This window comes from Salvelinus alpinus, chromosome 12, assembly GCF_045679555.1.
Source record: "Salvelinus alpinus chromosome 12, SLU_Salpinus.1, whole genome shotgun sequence".
NCBI classification, from domain to species: Eukaryota; Metazoa; Chordata; class Actinopteri; order Salmoniformes; family Salmonidae; genus Salvelinus; species Salvelinus alpinus.
Window position 1 is genome coordinate 4,542,761 of NC_092097.1, and position 18,123 is coordinate 4,560,883.

At 42.1% G+C, this 18,123-nt stretch overlaps 1 protein-coding gene across 1 annotated transcript in view; it reads right to left on the reverse strand.

Moving 5' to 3' along the window:
* The window catches only part of LOC139535389 (zinc finger protein GLI1-like), a 149,411-nt gene that overhangs the window by 46,711 nt on the left and 84,577 nt on the right, over window positions 1–18,123 (reverse strand). The window contains exons 3-6 of the mRNA XM_071334747.1: window positions 10,819–11,045; window positions 10,502–10,591; window positions 10,125–10,323; window positions 9,590–9,737 (exon numbers count right to left, since the gene is read on the reverse strand). Coding sequence (XP_071190848.1) covers window positions 9,590–9,737; window positions 10,125–10,323; window positions 10,502–10,591; window positions 10,819–11,045 — 664 coding nt within the window. The remainder of the gene's footprint in view (window positions 1–9,589; window positions 9,738–10,124; window positions 10,324–10,501; window positions 10,592–10,818; window positions 11,046–18,123) is intronic.

The following is an 18,123-nucleotide window of genomic DNA, read 5'->3' on the forward strand; positions in this document are numbered from 1 at the left end:
CACACCGCCCCAGACCATGACGGACCCTCAACCTCCAAATCAATCACCCTCAAAAGTACAGACCTCGGTGTAACGCTCATTCCTCCGACGATAAACGTGAATCCGACCATCACCCCTGGTGAGACAAATCTGTGACTCGTCAGTGAAGAGCACTTTTTGCCAGTCCTGTCTGGTCCAGCGACGGTGGGTTTGTGCCCATAGGCAACGTTGTTTCCAGTGATGTCTGGTGAGGACTTGCCTTACAACAGGCCTACAAGCCCTCAGTCCAGCCTCTCTCAGCCTATTGCGGACAGTCTGAGCACTGATGGAGGGATTGTGCGTTCCTGGTGTAACTCGGGCAGTTGTTGTTGCCATCCTGTACCTGTTCCGCAGGTGTGATGTTCGGATGTACCGATCCTGTGCAGGTGTTGTTACACATGGTCTGCCACTGCGAGGACGATCAGCTGTCCATCCTGTTTCCCTGTAGCGCTGTCTTAGGTGTCTCACAGTGCGGACATTGCAATTTATTGCCTTGGCCACATCTGCAGTCCTCATGCCTCCTTGCAGCATGCCTAAGGCACATTCATGCAGATGAGCAGGGACCCTGGGCATCTTTCTTTTTGTGTTTTTCAGAGTCAGTAGAAAGAACACTAGTGTCCTAAATTTTCATAACTGTGACCTTAATTGCCTACCGTCTGTAAGCTGTTAGTGTCTTAACGACTGTTCCACAGGTGCATGTTCATGAATTGTTTATGGTTCATTGAACAAGCATGGGAAACAGTGTTAAAACCCTTTACAATGAATGATCTGTGAAGTTATTTCGATTTTTACGAATTATCTTTGAAAGACAGGGTCCCGAAAAAGGGACGTTTCTTTTTTTGCTTAGTTAATATTGCAAAAAATAAAGAAACCCTGATGGAGTACGGGGAAAATGCACTATTATTTTTTAATCTTCAACATAGAAATGCTTCCAAAAATAATTTACTGAACTTGTTACAAATGGAGTCACCCATGATTCACCAAACTATATTTTTAAAGAGGAAGCAAAGTACTTTAAGCATATGTTTCAGTCTCCTCCATCTCCACTAACTGAAGTTAATTGTATGGATTTGTTTTCTATTAATAATGTAAAATTAAGAGCTGTACAGAAAGACTCATGTGAAGGCCAAATTACAGAGGAGGAACATCTTGACGCAATCAAAGCCCTCAAGGATCCGCCCCCTTTTTTAAATGTTCACCTAAAATGACATACCCAAATCTAACTGCCTGTAGCTCAGGCCTTGAAGCAAGGATATGCCTATTCTTGGTACCACTTGAAAGGAAACACTTTGAAGTTTGTGGAAATGTGAAAGGAATGTAGGAGAATATAACACAATAGATCTGGAAAAAGATAATACAAAGAAAAAAACAACCGTTCTTCTGTATTTTTTTTGTACCATCATCTTTGAAATGCAAGAGAAAGGTCATAATGAATTATTCCAGCCCAGGTGCAATTTAGATTTCGGCCACTAGATGGCAGCAATGAACAGTGGGGAGAACAAGTATTTGATACACTGCCAATTTTGCAGGTTTTCCTACTTACAAAGCATGTAGAGGTCTGTAATTTTTATCATAGGTACACTTCAACTGTGACAGACGGAATCTAAAACAGAAAATCACATTGTATGATTTTTAAGTAATTAATTTGCATTTTATTGCATGACATAAGTATTTGATACATCAGAAAAGCAGAACTTAATATTTGGTACAGAAACCTTTGTTTGCAATTACAGAGATCATATGTTTCCCGTAGTTCTTGACCAGGTTTGCACACACTGCAGCAGGGATTTTGGCCCACTCCTCCATACAGACCTTCTCCAGATCCTTCAGGTTTCGGGTCTGTACAACTGGAATCTATATTTTCCTACATGCTTTGTAAGTAGGAAAACCTGCAAAATCGGCAGTGATCAAATACTTGTTCTCCCCACTGTATGTGCAAAGTTTTAGACTGATTCAATGAACGATTGCATTTCTGCTCAAAATTTTGAGTCAAGACTGCCCAAATGTGCCTAATTTGTTTATTAATAACTTTTCATAATCAAAATTGTGCACTCTCCTCAAACAATAGAATGGTATTATTTCACTGTAATAGCTACTGTAAATTGGACAGTGCAGTTAGATTAACAAGAACTTAAGCTTTCTGCCAATATCAGATATGTCTATGTCCTGGGAAATGTTCTTGTGACTTACAACCTCATGCTAATTGCATTAGCCTACATTAGCTCAACCGTCCAGTGGAAAGGACACCGATCCCGAAGAATATTTATTATTAAGTCCGGGAAAACTCCTGTGCTGGATGGCATACCAGTTGAGGTACACCAAACCTTTTTTGATGTACTCAGAGGACCGTTATTAGCATGTTTTAACCACTTTAACCAGATTCTCAACAAGAAGGTCTGATTTCATTATTACTGAAACAGGACGCAAGTGGTAAATATAAAGATCCAGTCCATTAAAATTGGAGGCCCCTTACACTTCAGTGTTGTGATGCAAAATGCATAGCGCATAGAATTAAAAAGGTATTGTCAGATATTATTCATCCAAATCAGACAGGTTTTTAACATGGACGATACATTGTAGATAATATAAGACAAGTACTGGAAACAATAGAACACTATTAAAATCTGGAAAACCAGGCCTTGTATTCATAGTTGACTTGAAAAGGCTTTTGATGAAGTACAACTGGAATCTATATATAAATTCCTGGAAAATTTCCATTTTGGCAAAGCTCTTATACAATGGTTTAAAGTTATGTACAGTATATTAATCCTAGGTTTAAAATAGTAAATAATGGCTACTTCTCAGAAAGTATTAAACAGTCAAGAGGAGTAAAACAAGGTTGTCCTCTACTGTATATCTATTTATTGTGGCCATCGAAATGTTAGCTATTAAAATATGGATAATTGCGCAGGAGGAGATGGCTGCCGTTTATGGGTACCTAACCAATTGTGCTATTGTGTGTGTTTTTTCGCGTTATTTGTAACTTATTTTGTACATAATGTTTCTGCCACCGTTATGACCGAAAAGAGCTTCTGGATATCAGAACAGTGATTACTCACCTCGTACTGGACAAAGATTTTTTCTTTAACGAGTTGGACACCGGACAAGAACCAAATCCCTGTCATTCGCATGAAGAAGAGAGAAAGATATAGGGGACGTAGGAAGAATCTGATACCGAGTGGGTAACCTGCCTCTACCTTCCGTACTATTAGCCAACGCGCAATCATTGAATAAAAAACTGGATGAGCTCCGATCAAGAATATCCTACCAACGGGACATTAAAAACTGTAATATCTTATGTTTCACCGAGTTGTGGCTGAACTACGACAGGGATAACATACAGCTGGCTGGGTATTTCGTGCATCGGCAAGATAGAACAGCTGCCTCCGGTAAGACAAGGGGTGGCAGTCTGTGTCTATTTGTCAATAACAGCTGGTGCACGAAATCTAAAATTAAGGAAGTCTTAAGGTTTTACTCACCTGAGGTAGAGTATCTCATGATAAGCTGTAGACCACACTATTTGCCAAGAAATTGTTCATCTATATTTTTCGTTGCTGTCTATTTATCACCACAAACCGATGCTGGCATCAAGACCGCACTCAATGAGCTGTATAAGACCATAAGCAAACAAGAAAATGCTCATCCAGAGGCGGCACTCCTAGTGGCCGGGGACTTTAATGCAGGTAAACTTAAATACGTTTTACCTCATTTCTACCAGAATGTTACATGTGCAACCAGAGGAAAAAAACTCTAGACCACCTTTACTCCACACAGAGAGACGCGTACACAACTCTCCCACGCCTTTCACTTGGCAAATCTGACCATACCTATATCCTCCTGATTCCTGCTTACAAGCAAACATTAAAGCAGGAAGTACCAGTGACTCGCTCTATATGGTAGTGGTCAGATGACGCAGATGCTAAGCTACAGGATTCTTTTGATAGCACAGATTGGAATATGTTCCGGGATTCTTCCGATGGCATTGAGGAGTTCACCACACCAGTCACCGGTTTCATCAATAAGTGCATCAATGACGTCATCCCCAAGGTAACCGTACGTACATACCCCAACCAGAAACCATGGATTAAAAGTAACATCCACATTGACCTAAATTGTAGAGCTGCTGCTTTCAAGGAGTGGTACTCTAACCCGGATGCTTTTAAGAAATCCCTCTATGCCCTCCAACGAACCATCAAACAGGCAAAGCATCAATACAGGACTAAGATTGAATCCTACTACACCGGCTCCGATGCTCGTCGGATGTGGCAGGGCTTGCAAACTATTACGGACTACAAAGGGAAGCACAGCCGCGAGTTGCAAAGTGACACAAGCCTACAAGACGAGCTAAATAACTTCTATGCGCACTTTGAGGCAAGCAACACTGAAGCATGCATGAGCGCACCAGCTGTTGCATACGACTGTGTGATCACGGTCTCCGTAACTGATGTGATTAAGACCTTTAAACAGGTCAACATTCACAAGGCCACAGGGCCAGACGGATTACCGGGACGTGTATTCCGAGCATGCGCTGACCAACTGGCAAGTGTCTTCACTGACATTTTCAACCTATCCCTGACCGAGTCTGTAATACCAACATGTTTTAAGCAGACCACCATAGTCGCTGTGCCCAAGAACACTAAGCTAACCTGCCTAAATGACTACCGACCCGTAGCACTCACGTCTGTAGCCATGAAGTGCTTTGAAAGGCTGGTCATGGCTCACTTCAACACAATTATCCCAGAAACCCTAGACCCACTCCAATTTGCATACCACCCCAACAGATCCACAGAAGACACACTCTACACTGCCCTTTCCCATCTGGAAAAAAGGAACACCTATGTGAGAATGCTATTCATTGACTACAGCTCAGCGTTCAACACCATAGTGCTCGAAAGCTCATCACTAAGCTAAGGACCCTGGGACTAAACGCCTCCCTCTGCAACTGGATCCTGGACTTCCTGACAGGCCGCCCTGGGGTGGTAAGGATAGGTAACAACACTTCTGCCATCCTGATCCTTAACACAGGGGCCCCTCAGGGGTGCGTGTTCAGTCCCCTCCCGTACTCGCTGTTCCCCCATGACTGCTTGGCCAAGCACGACTCCAACAACATTATTAAGTTTAATGATGACACAACAGTGGTAGGCCTGATCACCGACAACGATGAGACAGCCTATAGGGAGGAGGTCAGAGACTTGGCAGTGTGGTGTCAGGATAACAACCTTTACCTCAACGTGATCAAGACAAAGGAGATGATCGTGGACTACAGGAAAAGGAGGGCCGAGCACGTCCCCATTCTCATCGACGGGGCTGTAGTGTCCACATCACCAACAAACTATCATGGTCCAAACACACCAAGACAGTCGTGAAGAGGACACGACAACGCCTATTCCCCCTCAGGAGACTGAAAAAATTCTGCATTGGTGTAACGGTCGTCATAGTCGTTCTCCTCCTCAGACGAGGAGGAGCATGGATCGGACCAACACGCATAGTGGGTAGTGCTCATGATAATTTATTAAATCGAAACTGAACACTAACATGAAACAAAATAACAAAATGAATACAACCGACAACAGTCCCGTGTGGCACGAATACAAACACGGAAACAAACACCCACAAAACACACGTGAAACCCAGGCTGCCTAAGTATGATTCTCAATCAGGGACAACGATTGACAGCTGCCTCTGATTGAGAATCCTACCCGGCCGAACACAAACATCCCAACATAGAAAATCACACATAGACAAACCCACCCAACTCACGCCCTGACCAACTAAATAAATACAAGACAAAAGAAAACAGGTCAGGAACGTGACAATTGGGTTCTCAGATCCTCAAAAAGGTTTACAGCTGCACCATCGAGATCATCCTGACTGATTGCATCACTGCCTGACACTGCTCGGTCTCCGACCGCAAGGCACTACAGAGGGTAGTGCGTACGGCCCAGTACATCACTGGGGCCAGCTTCCTTTCATCCAGGACCTCTATACCAGGCAGTGTCAGAGGAAGGCCCTAAAAATTGCCAAAGATTCCAGCCAGCCTAGTCATAAACTGTTCTCTCTGCTACCGCACGGCAACCGGTAACAGAGTGCCAAGTCTAGGTCCAAAAGGCTTCTTAACAGCTTCTAAGCCATAAGACTCCTGAAAAGCTAATCAAATAGATACCCGGACTATTTGCATTGGCCATTGAACTTTTTCTTACCTCTCTGGATTACAACCAAATGATAAGTGTACTAATATTACATATTGGATCACTAAAAAATATATAACTTTTAGATTGACCAATAATAAGGTCTGACGGTGATGTGGACATACTCAGTATTCATATCCCGAAATAAATAAATAATCTCACTACAATACATTTGAATAGAAAGTTAGCAAAAAAAGGAGAGTCCCTGTGTATTTGTGGAACAATCACCATTATTAACTCTTTAGTCAAATCCCAGTTTACCTAAAATATTCAATTTTATTTGGAATGGCAAGCCAGTCCAAATTAAACAGGCCTATTTATATAATGAATGTCAGGCTGTGTATGAAGGCGAAGTCAGGTGCAGGAGAGCAGAGTATGATTAAATAAAGCGCACTTTATTATAGTTCCAAACCGGGAGCACAACAAAAACAAACGCGCTCCAAAAAACGGAACAATAAAGTAAAGCGCTTAACAACCACAACATTACATGAAAAATAATTACACACAAAACATGATGGGAAACAGAGGGTTAAATACAAGTAGATATAGTGGGGAAATGAAAACCAGGTGTGTATGAAAACAAGACAAAACAAATGGATATATGAAAAATGGAGCGGCGATGGCTACAAAGCCGGTGACGTCGATCGCTGAATGCCGCCCGAACAAGGAGAGGAGCCGACTTCGGTGAAAGTCGTGACAATGAATATGAATTCGGAGGGTAGTAATGAATAAATATTATAGCCTTAGACCCCTCACTAAAGGCTTCAGTCATAAAAAGTTATACTTAGATCTGAACTAGTTTTTTTGCAGATTAGTAAGAATCTCGCCACATGGTCAAGAATGGCCCTTTTCCCTTCATTCAGATTACAACCACTTACTTTCATTTATTTAAAAGTGAAATAATCTCCAAATTATATAAACTATTTTTAAAATAAGCCATAGAAAGTTGGTTGCAATTTCAGTTTAATCCACCAGAAAAGACACTCAAATATAGTTCAACTCAAATATAGTAATAGATTAAAAAAAAACATTATTTTTGGAATAAAAGTAAAATAAAAAGGTATAATCTTTGTAAATGATATCATAAATAGGACTGGTGTAACGGCTTTCCTCTTCCTCCTCTGAAGATGAAGAGTAACAAGGATCGGAGAACCAATGCGCAGCGTGGTAAGTGTTCATGATGAGTTTTAATAGAACAAAACTGAACACTGAAATACAAAACAATAAAGTAACGAACGAAAACCGAAACAGTTCTGTGTGGAACATACAGACACGGAAGACAACCACCCACAAAACACAACAGAAAACAGGCTACCTAAATATGGTTCCCAATCAGAGACAATGACTAACACCTGCCTCTGATTGAGAACCATATCAGGCCAAACGAGAAACCCAACATAGAAACACAAAACATAGAATACCCACCCAACTCACGTCCTGACCAACTAAAACAAAGAAATAACACCAGAACTAGGATCAGAACGTGACAACTGGTGGAGTTATGTCATACATGCAGCTAACAAAAATATATGGAAATGTCTGCCAAAATTACAACCAACTAACTACAGCATTACCGCAAAAAAAAACGGTTTAATTTAAGGACCAAAAAATGTACAGTTATGCTATATAGATTGCAAAATAGTTAGGAAATTATTTTGATTTACCGAATCCATGGCACATAGTTTATGAACGTTTCCGCAAAACGACGGCATATTCAAAACGTTGAATTTTTCAACTTAAATTATAATTTAAAAAAAAAACAATTCAACCAATAGAATGTTATATACTGTGTATGGGGGATACAACCATCGCAGCTCTGCAGATTTTGTTTGTGAAGAAACAGAATCACTAGATCATTGTTTTGATACTGTTCGTATGTAGCTTGTTTTTGGTCGCAGGTCCAGGAATGGCTGAAGAATTGCAACGTTTTCTGGAGCTAAACTCTGCAAATAGCACTGCTGGGTGATTTGAAAAGTCATAGTCAATCGATCTATAATATAATAATACTTTTAGCAAAATGTATCTTTAATTTACAATCTGTAGAAACTATGAGAATAGAAAGGTTCAAAACTTTTTTTTTGTCTGTGTTAAGAGATAGATTGGAGGGGTTGAGTGGAGCTGAAAGATGGGACTAAAAACAACAATATAACTCACGTAAAATATACTGTGTCGGTAAAATGTATATAGGTTCAGAACTTTTGTTAAACCGCACAGTTTCAAATATATGGCAAGTAGAAATCAAACTGGATGGTGTTTAGACATAGATGGGAGGGGTTGAGTGGAGCTGAAGGATGGGATTAAAAACAAACAAAAGATAACTATTGTAAAATTCATTGTGTTCGTAAAATGTATATAGTATGTCTAAGCTGGAAGTAGAAGCCTGTGTTGTTGTCCAGGCAGTAGTTTACTCAAATTAGGGGATGGGTGGTAGGGTTAGGGGAAATGTAAAAGAATATTTATTATTTTTTAAATTATAATAAAAAAATATATATATATACTGTATGTGTGTGTGTGTGTGTGTGTGTGTGTATATATTTACAAAACATATATACGGATGATTGGAAATGATGCAGAAAATTACATTGATGGAAGCTTCAATCTATCTGCAATATCAAAGCTGATCTACCCCCTAAAGAAATTCAATTAAAATTTCTAACACTGATGTCGGGGCCTTGACAAACTGAATAGTGAGTAAGTGATGACCATGAAAACACACAAGACTGATGGCTATAGCTATGTTCAACAAGTACAGATGTAGGATCATAATTTGATCACTCTTATGTTGCTGAGAATGTTTATGCTCAGCAGGTAACGCAAACATGTAGCGTATTTGAGTGTATTCATTTCCACTTTGAAATTTTAGACTTGATTTGCCGTAACAAAAAATGTATCAACCCCTACAAAAATGTCCATTAATTATAATGCACATACTATTTCACATTATTTTCCTGTTGTAGCAAACTGGCTCAAATTAAGATCCTACACCTATATATAATTCTTCTGGCTCTATCTAGCTCTATTTGTGATATTTTACCTTGCCTCACTGGCTTACAAGCGTGCTAGGTAATCAATCCTCTGATGACATCTAAGAAATTGTAGTCAATAACCATCTGATGATGTGCTTTGTTAACTTGCACGATCTGCATTTGAAGTTGCATGTGATCGTATCCACTGCTAGGTAAACAGAGGTTTCTGATGGCGAACTGCACGCACAGCTTTCATGACGCGGCCGGGAAATGGGTCCACTCAAGCACATGTACATACAGTACTTTGGTACAAGCTTTGGAATGTCTCTCTACTTTTCTGTATGCACTCTCTCGAAACTGTTAGTACGCAGGTGGAGCCCATAGCAAGTGTCTGAATACAATCATAAATAGTCTTACGTGTCCATGTTTTGGTGCGTGGAGGCGGGGGTTGTGGGGGGGTAGTCGGGGGGGAGGGGCGTGGCAGGGTCCAGGGGTGTGTCCACCGTACATAGAGCCGTGTTGTCTGGACTGGTAGTTCATTGAGTTGGAGTAACCCATTGATGGACTACAATACACGAGACAAGAGATAGGGGTAACATAAGCAGTTTCACAGGTGCATGGGGGGGCATATTATATATATATTTTTTTATCATCATGACGTTTAAGAATATTACACTGATCACAGGTTATGTTACTGATTTAAAACTGACGTTAACATTTCATTGGGAAAGTATGCATTCCAATACAAAGTGACTGACGCCAAAGAATGTAAAGTAGTGTTGCGTTATAGATGATAGTATTCTGGTTCCTGACCTCATGACAGACATATGTCCGTAGGAGCTGGCTCCTTTGGGTCAGCAGCGTGAGTACAGTGTAATGTAGCATAGTATCGTGTAATACACTGTGGTGTATATGTCATAGCATAGTATAGTGTAGGGTTCCTGCTCCTGACCTCATGGCGCCCACAGACAGATGTCCGTAGGAGCTGGCTCCGTTGGGTCCACAACGTGAGTTGACGAAGGCCACCAAGGAGTTAGGAGAGGTCCTGATGACCGTCTGTAGGTCCACGCTGGCGTCAGACAGCGGAGAGATGGACAAGGCACGCTTCTTACTCAGCTTCAGCATGGAGCGAGGCGTTGAGAACCGCGAGCCTGGGGAGGCGAAAGGAGGAGGGGGGAGAGAAAAGAGGAGACAGGGAGTGGGGGAGATAGAGAGGATTGGGAGGTAAAGGATGGGTGAGGAGATGAGGAGCGGAGATGGGGCATTGCAACGGAAAACATTTCAAAGCGTTTTGCAGCGGAAATAAACACGATCCAGTTCTTTTCTTACCGTCTCCCACATGGTCTAATCCCTGTCCGTGGGGGAAGCCGTGGTGGGATGACATGAGGTTGTTGTGACAGTAGGGGGTGCTATTACCACCTGGACAAACACAGAGGATAAGAATTATTACATTATTACAGGCTTTAGAACACAGCCATACTGACTCCTGAGGGACCGGAGCATCACGAAGAGGTTTCTTCTGTTTTTTTTCTCAATTCATCAGTCGGGAGGAATGGAGAGAATACTAATTGAGATAGAGCCTGTCTTTGGTTGTAATGAGGGTAAGGTCAAGAAGTGTTTCACGTGACGCAGGACTGTTGACTCACCGTCGGAGGACTGATTCATGCTGCGGTGTCCCATCATGCTGTGCAGTGGGGGAGCCAGAGGGGGTCGCATGTACTGGTCCATGGGGTTGACACCGGAGTTAGGATTGATTCTGGGGTTAGGGGTCATTGGGTTATACATGTTCCTGCAGTCCTGAGGATGGCCGTTGTGGAGCGGAGCGTGCAGGGATGACACTTCACTGTAGGGAGACCTTCCTGAAGGAGCAAGGCTAGACATACAGACAGACATTGTCAGAGAGACATACAGAGAGACATTCAGACAGATATGCAAAAAGACATAGAAATACAGACAGAGGCATCCAGAGGGACATAGACATACATAGAAAGCAACATACCCATACAGACATTCAGTACAAAGAGACCAAGATATCAGCGTCTTAGTCACTCCAATGTAAGGTTGAACCAAGCTAAAGTATGGCTGGTACGTTCTCTAAGTCAGTATTCTTCAATTCTGGTCCTTCTAGCCTAACACTAACCCACCTGATTCAGCTAGTCAAGGTTGTGATCATACGTTGATTGGTTTAATCAGGTGTGTTTAGTGCTGGGCTAGGACAAAAGCCTGCACACAGAGTAAAGAACAGTGATCTAAACCAGTGTTTCCCAAACTCGGTCCCGGCGCACCCCCTGGGTGAAGGTTTTTGTTTGTGCCCTAACACTACACAGCTAATTCATTTTTTTTGGTAAGATTAACAATACAAAACATACACATACAAACGACAAAATCACCCCTGCCCAGACCCACCTGCTCACACCCCCATCTCCAGCGCCCGCATCACTCTCCGCCACATGGCCTTAAACTGCACCATTTTGTTTCTCTCCGTCGCACACGCACTTCCAACATTTTTTTGATAATAAAGCATTGACCTTTCCATTGTGTTAACGATTGGTTGATTTACAGTTTTTAAGTATGCGTTTTTTCAAGGTGATTGATGAGAAAAGTATCGTCCAACCCATCGGGTATCTCACTGCACCCCCATATGCCATGTCTTGAAATATGCAGACAGATGAATTAAAAGTACATTTACATTTGAATACTTATGACAGCCAACCTTCTAAACCCACCCATAACTTTTGGACTTTATAGCATTCCCAGAAGGTATGGATTATTAAGTCGTCGTTAGTTTTACACTTATGATATGGCACTGATGTTGTGCTAAAGAATTTGTGAATTTTGTCTCTTGTGTAACACATTCTATGCATTAGTTTATACTGGTTTAAAACCTCTACAGGATCAGTGGGTCCCCCGTGGGACGGTTGAGCTAACGTAGGCTAATGTGATTAACTTCTTATGGCTGCAGGGGCAGTATTGAGTAGCTTGGATGAAAGGTGCACAGAGGTGCCCAGAGTAAACGGCCTGCTCCTCAGACATAGTTGCTAATATATGCATATTATTATTAGTATTGGATAGAAAACACTCTGAAGTTTCTAAAACTGTTTGAATTATGTCTGTGAGTATAACAGAACTCATATGGCAGGCAAAAACCTGAGAAGTTCCACTTCCTGTTTGGATTTTTTCTGAGGCTGGTAGATTTTCAACCAAGCTCCCATTGAAATTACAGCGAGATATGGATGAGTTTTCACTTCCTACGGCTTCCACTAGATGTCAACAGTCAATAGAACTTTGTCTGATGACTCTACTGTGAAGGGGTGCTGAAGGAGACAGGAATGAGTAACCACTGCCAGGAGGTGACCACGCTTTGACCACGCGCGTTCACGTGAGAGGCAGCTCCGTTCCATCGCTCAACTGAAGTCAATGTAATTCTCCGGTTGGAACGTTATTCAAGATGTATGTTAACAACATTCTAAAGATTGATTCAATACATCGTTTGACATGTTTCTACTGACTGTTACGGAACTTTTGGACATTTCGTCACGTTTTAGTGAACGCGCTTTCTGACTTTGGAATTGTTTACCAAACGCGCTAACTAAAGTAGCTAATTTTACATAAATGACGGACATTATCGAACAAATCAAGCATTTATTGTGGACCTGGGATTCCTGGGAGTGCATTGTGATGAAGATCATCAAAGGTAAGGGAATATTTATCATGTAATTTCTGGTTTCTGTTGACTCCAACATGGCGGCTAATTTGACTCTTGTTCTGAGCTCCGTCTCAGATTATTGCATGGTTTGCTTTTTCCGTAAAGTTTTTTTTGAAATCTGACACAGCGGTTGCATTAAGGAGAGGTAGATCTATAATTCCATGTGTATAACTTGTATTATCATCTACATTTATGATGAGTATTTCTGTTGAAACGATGTGGCTATGCACTATCACTGGATGTTTTTGGAGCTAGTGAATGTAACGCGCCAATGTAAACTCAGATTTTTTTATATACAGTGGGGAGAACAAGTATTTGATACACTGCCGATTTTGCAGGTTTTCCTACTTACAAAGCATGTAGAGGTCTGTAATTTTTATCATAGGTACACTTCAACTGTGAGAGACGGAATCTAAAACAAAAATCCAGAAAATCACATTGTATGATTTTTAAGTAATTAATTTGCATTTTATTGCATGACATAAGTATTTGATCACCTACCAACCAGTAAGAATTCCGGCTCTCACAGACCTGTTAGTTTTTCTTTAAGAAGCCCTCCTGTTCTTCACTCATTACCTGTATTAACTGCACCTGTTTGAACTCGTTACCTGTATAAAAGACACCTGTCCACACACTCAATCAAACAGACTCCAACCTCTCCACAATGGCCAAGACCAGAGAGCTGTGTAAGGACATCAGGGATACAATTGTAGACCTGCACAAGGCTGGGATGGGCTACAGGACAATAGGCAAGCAGCTTGGTGAGAAGGCAACAACTGTTGGCGCAATTATTAGAAAATGGAAGAAGTTCAAGATGACGGTCAATCACCCTCGGTCTGGGACTCCATGCAAGATCTCACCTCGTGGGGCATCAATGATCATGAGGAAGGTGAGGGATCAGCCCAGAACTACACGGCAGGACCTGGTCAATGACCTGAAGAGAGCTGGGACCACAGTCTCAAAGAAAACCATTAGTAACACACCATGCCGTCATGGATTAAAATCCTGCAGCGCACGCAAGGTCCCCCTGCTCAAGCCAGCGCATGTCCAGGCCCGTCTGAAGTTTGCCAATGACCATCTGGATGATCCAGAGGAGGAATGGGAGAAGGTCATGTGGTCTGATGAGACAAAAATAGAGCTTTTTGGTCTAAACTCCACTCGCCGTGTTTGGAGGAAGAAGAAGGATGAGTACAACCCCAAGAACACCATCCCAACCGTGAAGCATGGAGGTGGAAACATCATTCTTTGGGGATGCTTTTCTGCAAAGGGGACAGGACGACTGCACCGTATTGAGGGGAGGATGGATGGGGCCATGTATCGCGAGATCTTGGCCAACAACCTCCTTCCCTCAGTAAGAGTATTGAAGATGGGTCGTGGCTGGTTCTTCCAGCATGACAACGACCCGAAACACACAGCCAGGGCAACTAAGGAGTGGCTCCGTAAGAAGCATCTCAAGGTCCTGGAGTGGCCTAGCCAGTCTCCAGACCTGAACCCAATAGAAAATCTTTGGAGGGAGCTGAAAGTCCGTATTGCCCAGCGACAGCCCCGAAACCTGAAGGATCTGGAGAAGGTCTGTATGGAGGAGTGGGCCAAAATCCCTGCTGCAGTGTGTGCAAACCTGGTCAAGAACTACAGGAAACGTATGATCTCTGTAATTGCACACAAAGGTTTCTGTACCAAATATTAAGTTCTGCTTTTCTGATGTATCAAATACTTATGTCATGCAATAAAATGCTAATTCTTTACTTAAAAATCATACAATGTGATTTTCTGGATTTTTGTTTTAGATTCCGTCTCTCACAGTTGAAGTGTACCTATGATAAAAATTACAGACCTCTACATGCTTTGTAAGTAGGAAAACTTGCAAAATCGGCAGTGTATCAAATACTTGTTCTCCCCACTGTAAATATGAACTTTATCAAACAAAACATGCATGTATTGTGTAACATGAAATCCTATGAGTGTCATCTGATGAAGATCATCAAAGGTTAGTGATTAATTTTAGCTATATTTCTGCTTTTTGTGACTGCTATCTTTCGTTGGAAAAATGGCTGTGCTTATTGTGGTTTGGTGTGACCTAACATAATCGTTTGTAGTGCTTTCGCTGAAAAGCATATCGGAAATCGGACACTATGGTGGGATTAACAACAAGATTACCTTTAAAATGGTATAAGACACATGTATGTCTGAGGAATTTTAATTATGAGATTTCTGTTTTTTGAATTTGGCGCCCTGCACTTTCACTGGCTGTTGTCATATCGATCCCCTTGCCGGGATTGCAGCCATATGAAGAGGTTTTAAGAGTACATTTTAGTTAACTGTAATTTCGTTAGTTATGTTCCAACATTCCCTCCATCTTGTGCCAATATCAGTTATTTTTAAGTCTTGGTTCCAATAGTTTCTATATTTTTCTAAGAGACTGTCAGTTGGATATGCACTCTGCAAGGTTTAGTATATCTTCCCCATCATATGAACATCCTTCTCTGACTCAAATAGGATTCCCTCAAGTTTGCTCTGATGTCCAAAAAGATTTCAAATAGAAACCTTTAAGTTGCATGTATGAAAATACATTGGTCAGAAGTTGTTAATGTTCTTAGCATTATCCTTTGAAAATAGACACGCATGCTCATCCCCAGAATATTTTCACCTATCTTCAATATGTACCCATTGTTCCTCTTTAGTGCATTTAACTACATTGCCTTCAGAAAGTATTCACACCCCTTGACTTTTTCCACATTTTGTTGTATTACAGCCTGAATTTAAAAGGGACTAAATTCAAAATACCCCATAATGTCAAAGTGGAATAATGCTTTTCAATTTGTTTTACAATTTAATAAAAAATGAAAAGCTGAAATGTCTTGAGTCAATAAGTACTTTAACCCCTTTGTTATGGCGAGCCTAAATAAGTTCAGGAGTACAATATGCTTAACAAGACACATAATAAGTTGCATGGACTCAATCTGTGTGCAAGAATACTGTTTAACATGACTACCTCATCTCCGTACTCCACACACATAACTATCTGTAAGGTCCATCAGTCGAGCAGTGAATTTCAAACACAGATTCAACCATAAACACCAGGGAAGTTTTCCAATGCCTCGCAAAGAAGGGCACCTATTGGTAGATACAGTAGGTCAAAATGAATATATCTTTGAGCATGGTGAAGTTGTTAATTACACTTTGGATGGTGTATCACTACACCCAGTCACTACAAAGATACAGGTGTCCTTCCTACCTAAGTTTCCAGAGAGGAAGGAAACTGCTCAGGGATTTCACCATGAGGCAAATTGTGACTTTAAAACAGTTAGAGTTTAATGGCTGTAATAGGAGAAAAATAAGGATGGATCAACAACACTGTAGTTACTCCACAATACTAACCTAATTGACAGAGTGAAAAGGAAGCTTGTACAGAATAAAATACTGTATTCCAAAACATGCATCCTGTTTGCAACAAAGCACTGAAGTAATACTGCAAAAATGTGGCAAAGCAATTCACTTTTGGTCCTGAATACCAGTGTTGGAAAATGTACCCAATTGTCATACTTGAGTAACAGTAAAGATACCTGAATAGAAAAGGACTCAAGTAAAAGTAACCCAGAAAAATACTACTTCAGTAAAAGTTAAAGTATTTGGTTTTAAATATACTTAAGTGTCAAAAGTAAATGGAATTGCTAAAATATACTACCAATAGTATCAAAAGTAAAAGTATAAATAATTTCAAAATCCTTATATTAAAATCCTTAAGAGTCTATTGATGCAGCCGTGCGTCAATCTAAGTAACATAATAAAAACTCCCCATAAAAATCTGTCAGTTTAAGATGGAGATATCAGGTTTTTTGCATTGGCTGCGTCTCAATCGACCGCATCTGCGGTGGAAGGTGGCAGAGCTACAGTGGTGTTTGTTAGACCATGAGACATACCGAAAATTGGTCTTTTCACGATAACATCTGCAGCGTCTGAACGGTTTGGCCTACAAACTATTAATAAAGGGTTAAATATGTGTAAAAAAAATATATATATTTCCAGAGCTTTCTTATATCTCATAGATATAGGACAGACACTTCAAAACCTTAATTCATTTGTTTTTCTGTTGTCACGCCCTGACCATAGAGAGCCTTTTTATTCTCTATTTTGGTTAGGTCGGGGTGTGACTAGGGTGGGTAATCTAGGTTGTTTTGTTTCTATGTTGGCCTGGTATGGTTCCCAATCAGAGGCAGCTGTTTATCATTGTCTCTGATTGGGGATCATATTTAGGCAGCCATTTCCCCACTGTGTTTTGTGGGATCTTGTTTATGTGTAGTTGCCTGTGAGCACTCCATAGCTTCACGTATCGTTTTATTGTTTTGTGCGTTTCACGAATAAAAAGATGTGGAACACATATCACGCTGCGCCTTGGTCCGAATGTTATTTCGACGATCGTGACAGAAGATCCCACCACACCAGGACCAAGCAGCGTGCCCAGGAGGAGGAGGTATCCTGGACTTGGGAGGAGATCTTGAAGGGGAAGGGATCCTGGACTTGGGAGGAAATCCTGGCAGGACAGGATCGCATTCCTTGGTGGCAGACGCAAGGAGAGAAGGGAGGACAGTGCCTGACGCCGGGGTTCGCGGCCACATCGGAAGCCCAAAGGACAGCCCCAAGACATTTTTGGGGGTGGGCACACGGGGTGGTCAGCGGAGCCGAGGAGGGAACCAGAGAGTGAACAGAGAGAGCCAGAGACCACCTGGGAGGAGATAGAGAGGTGGTCGGTCGACCCAAGAAGAGTACCAGAGCCCGCCTGGGATTCGTTGGAACAGTGTGAGGAGGGAGACCGGAGAATGGAGTTGGCGAGGAGGATGCGGCAACGCAGGCGTTTGGAGGAACGTGTCATCAGTCCGGTGAAACATGGGCCGGCTCCACGTATCTGGCATCCAGTGCGCCTCCCCAGTCCGGGACGTCCTGTGTCTCCTCCTCGCACTTGCCCTGAAGTGTGTGTCACCAGTCCGGTACCACCTGTGCCAGCTCCACGCACTAGGCCTCCAGTGCGCCTCCCCAGTCTGGTACGTCCTGTGCCTGCTCCTCGCACTCGCCCTGAAGTGCGTGTCCCCAGTCCGGAACCTCCTGCGACGGTCCACAGTCCGGAACCTCCTGCGACGGTCCACGGTCTGGAACCTCCTGCGACGGTTCACGGTCCGGAACCTCCTGCGACAGTCCACGGTCCGGAACCTCCTGCGACGGTCCACGGTCCGTAGCTTCCAGGCAAGGC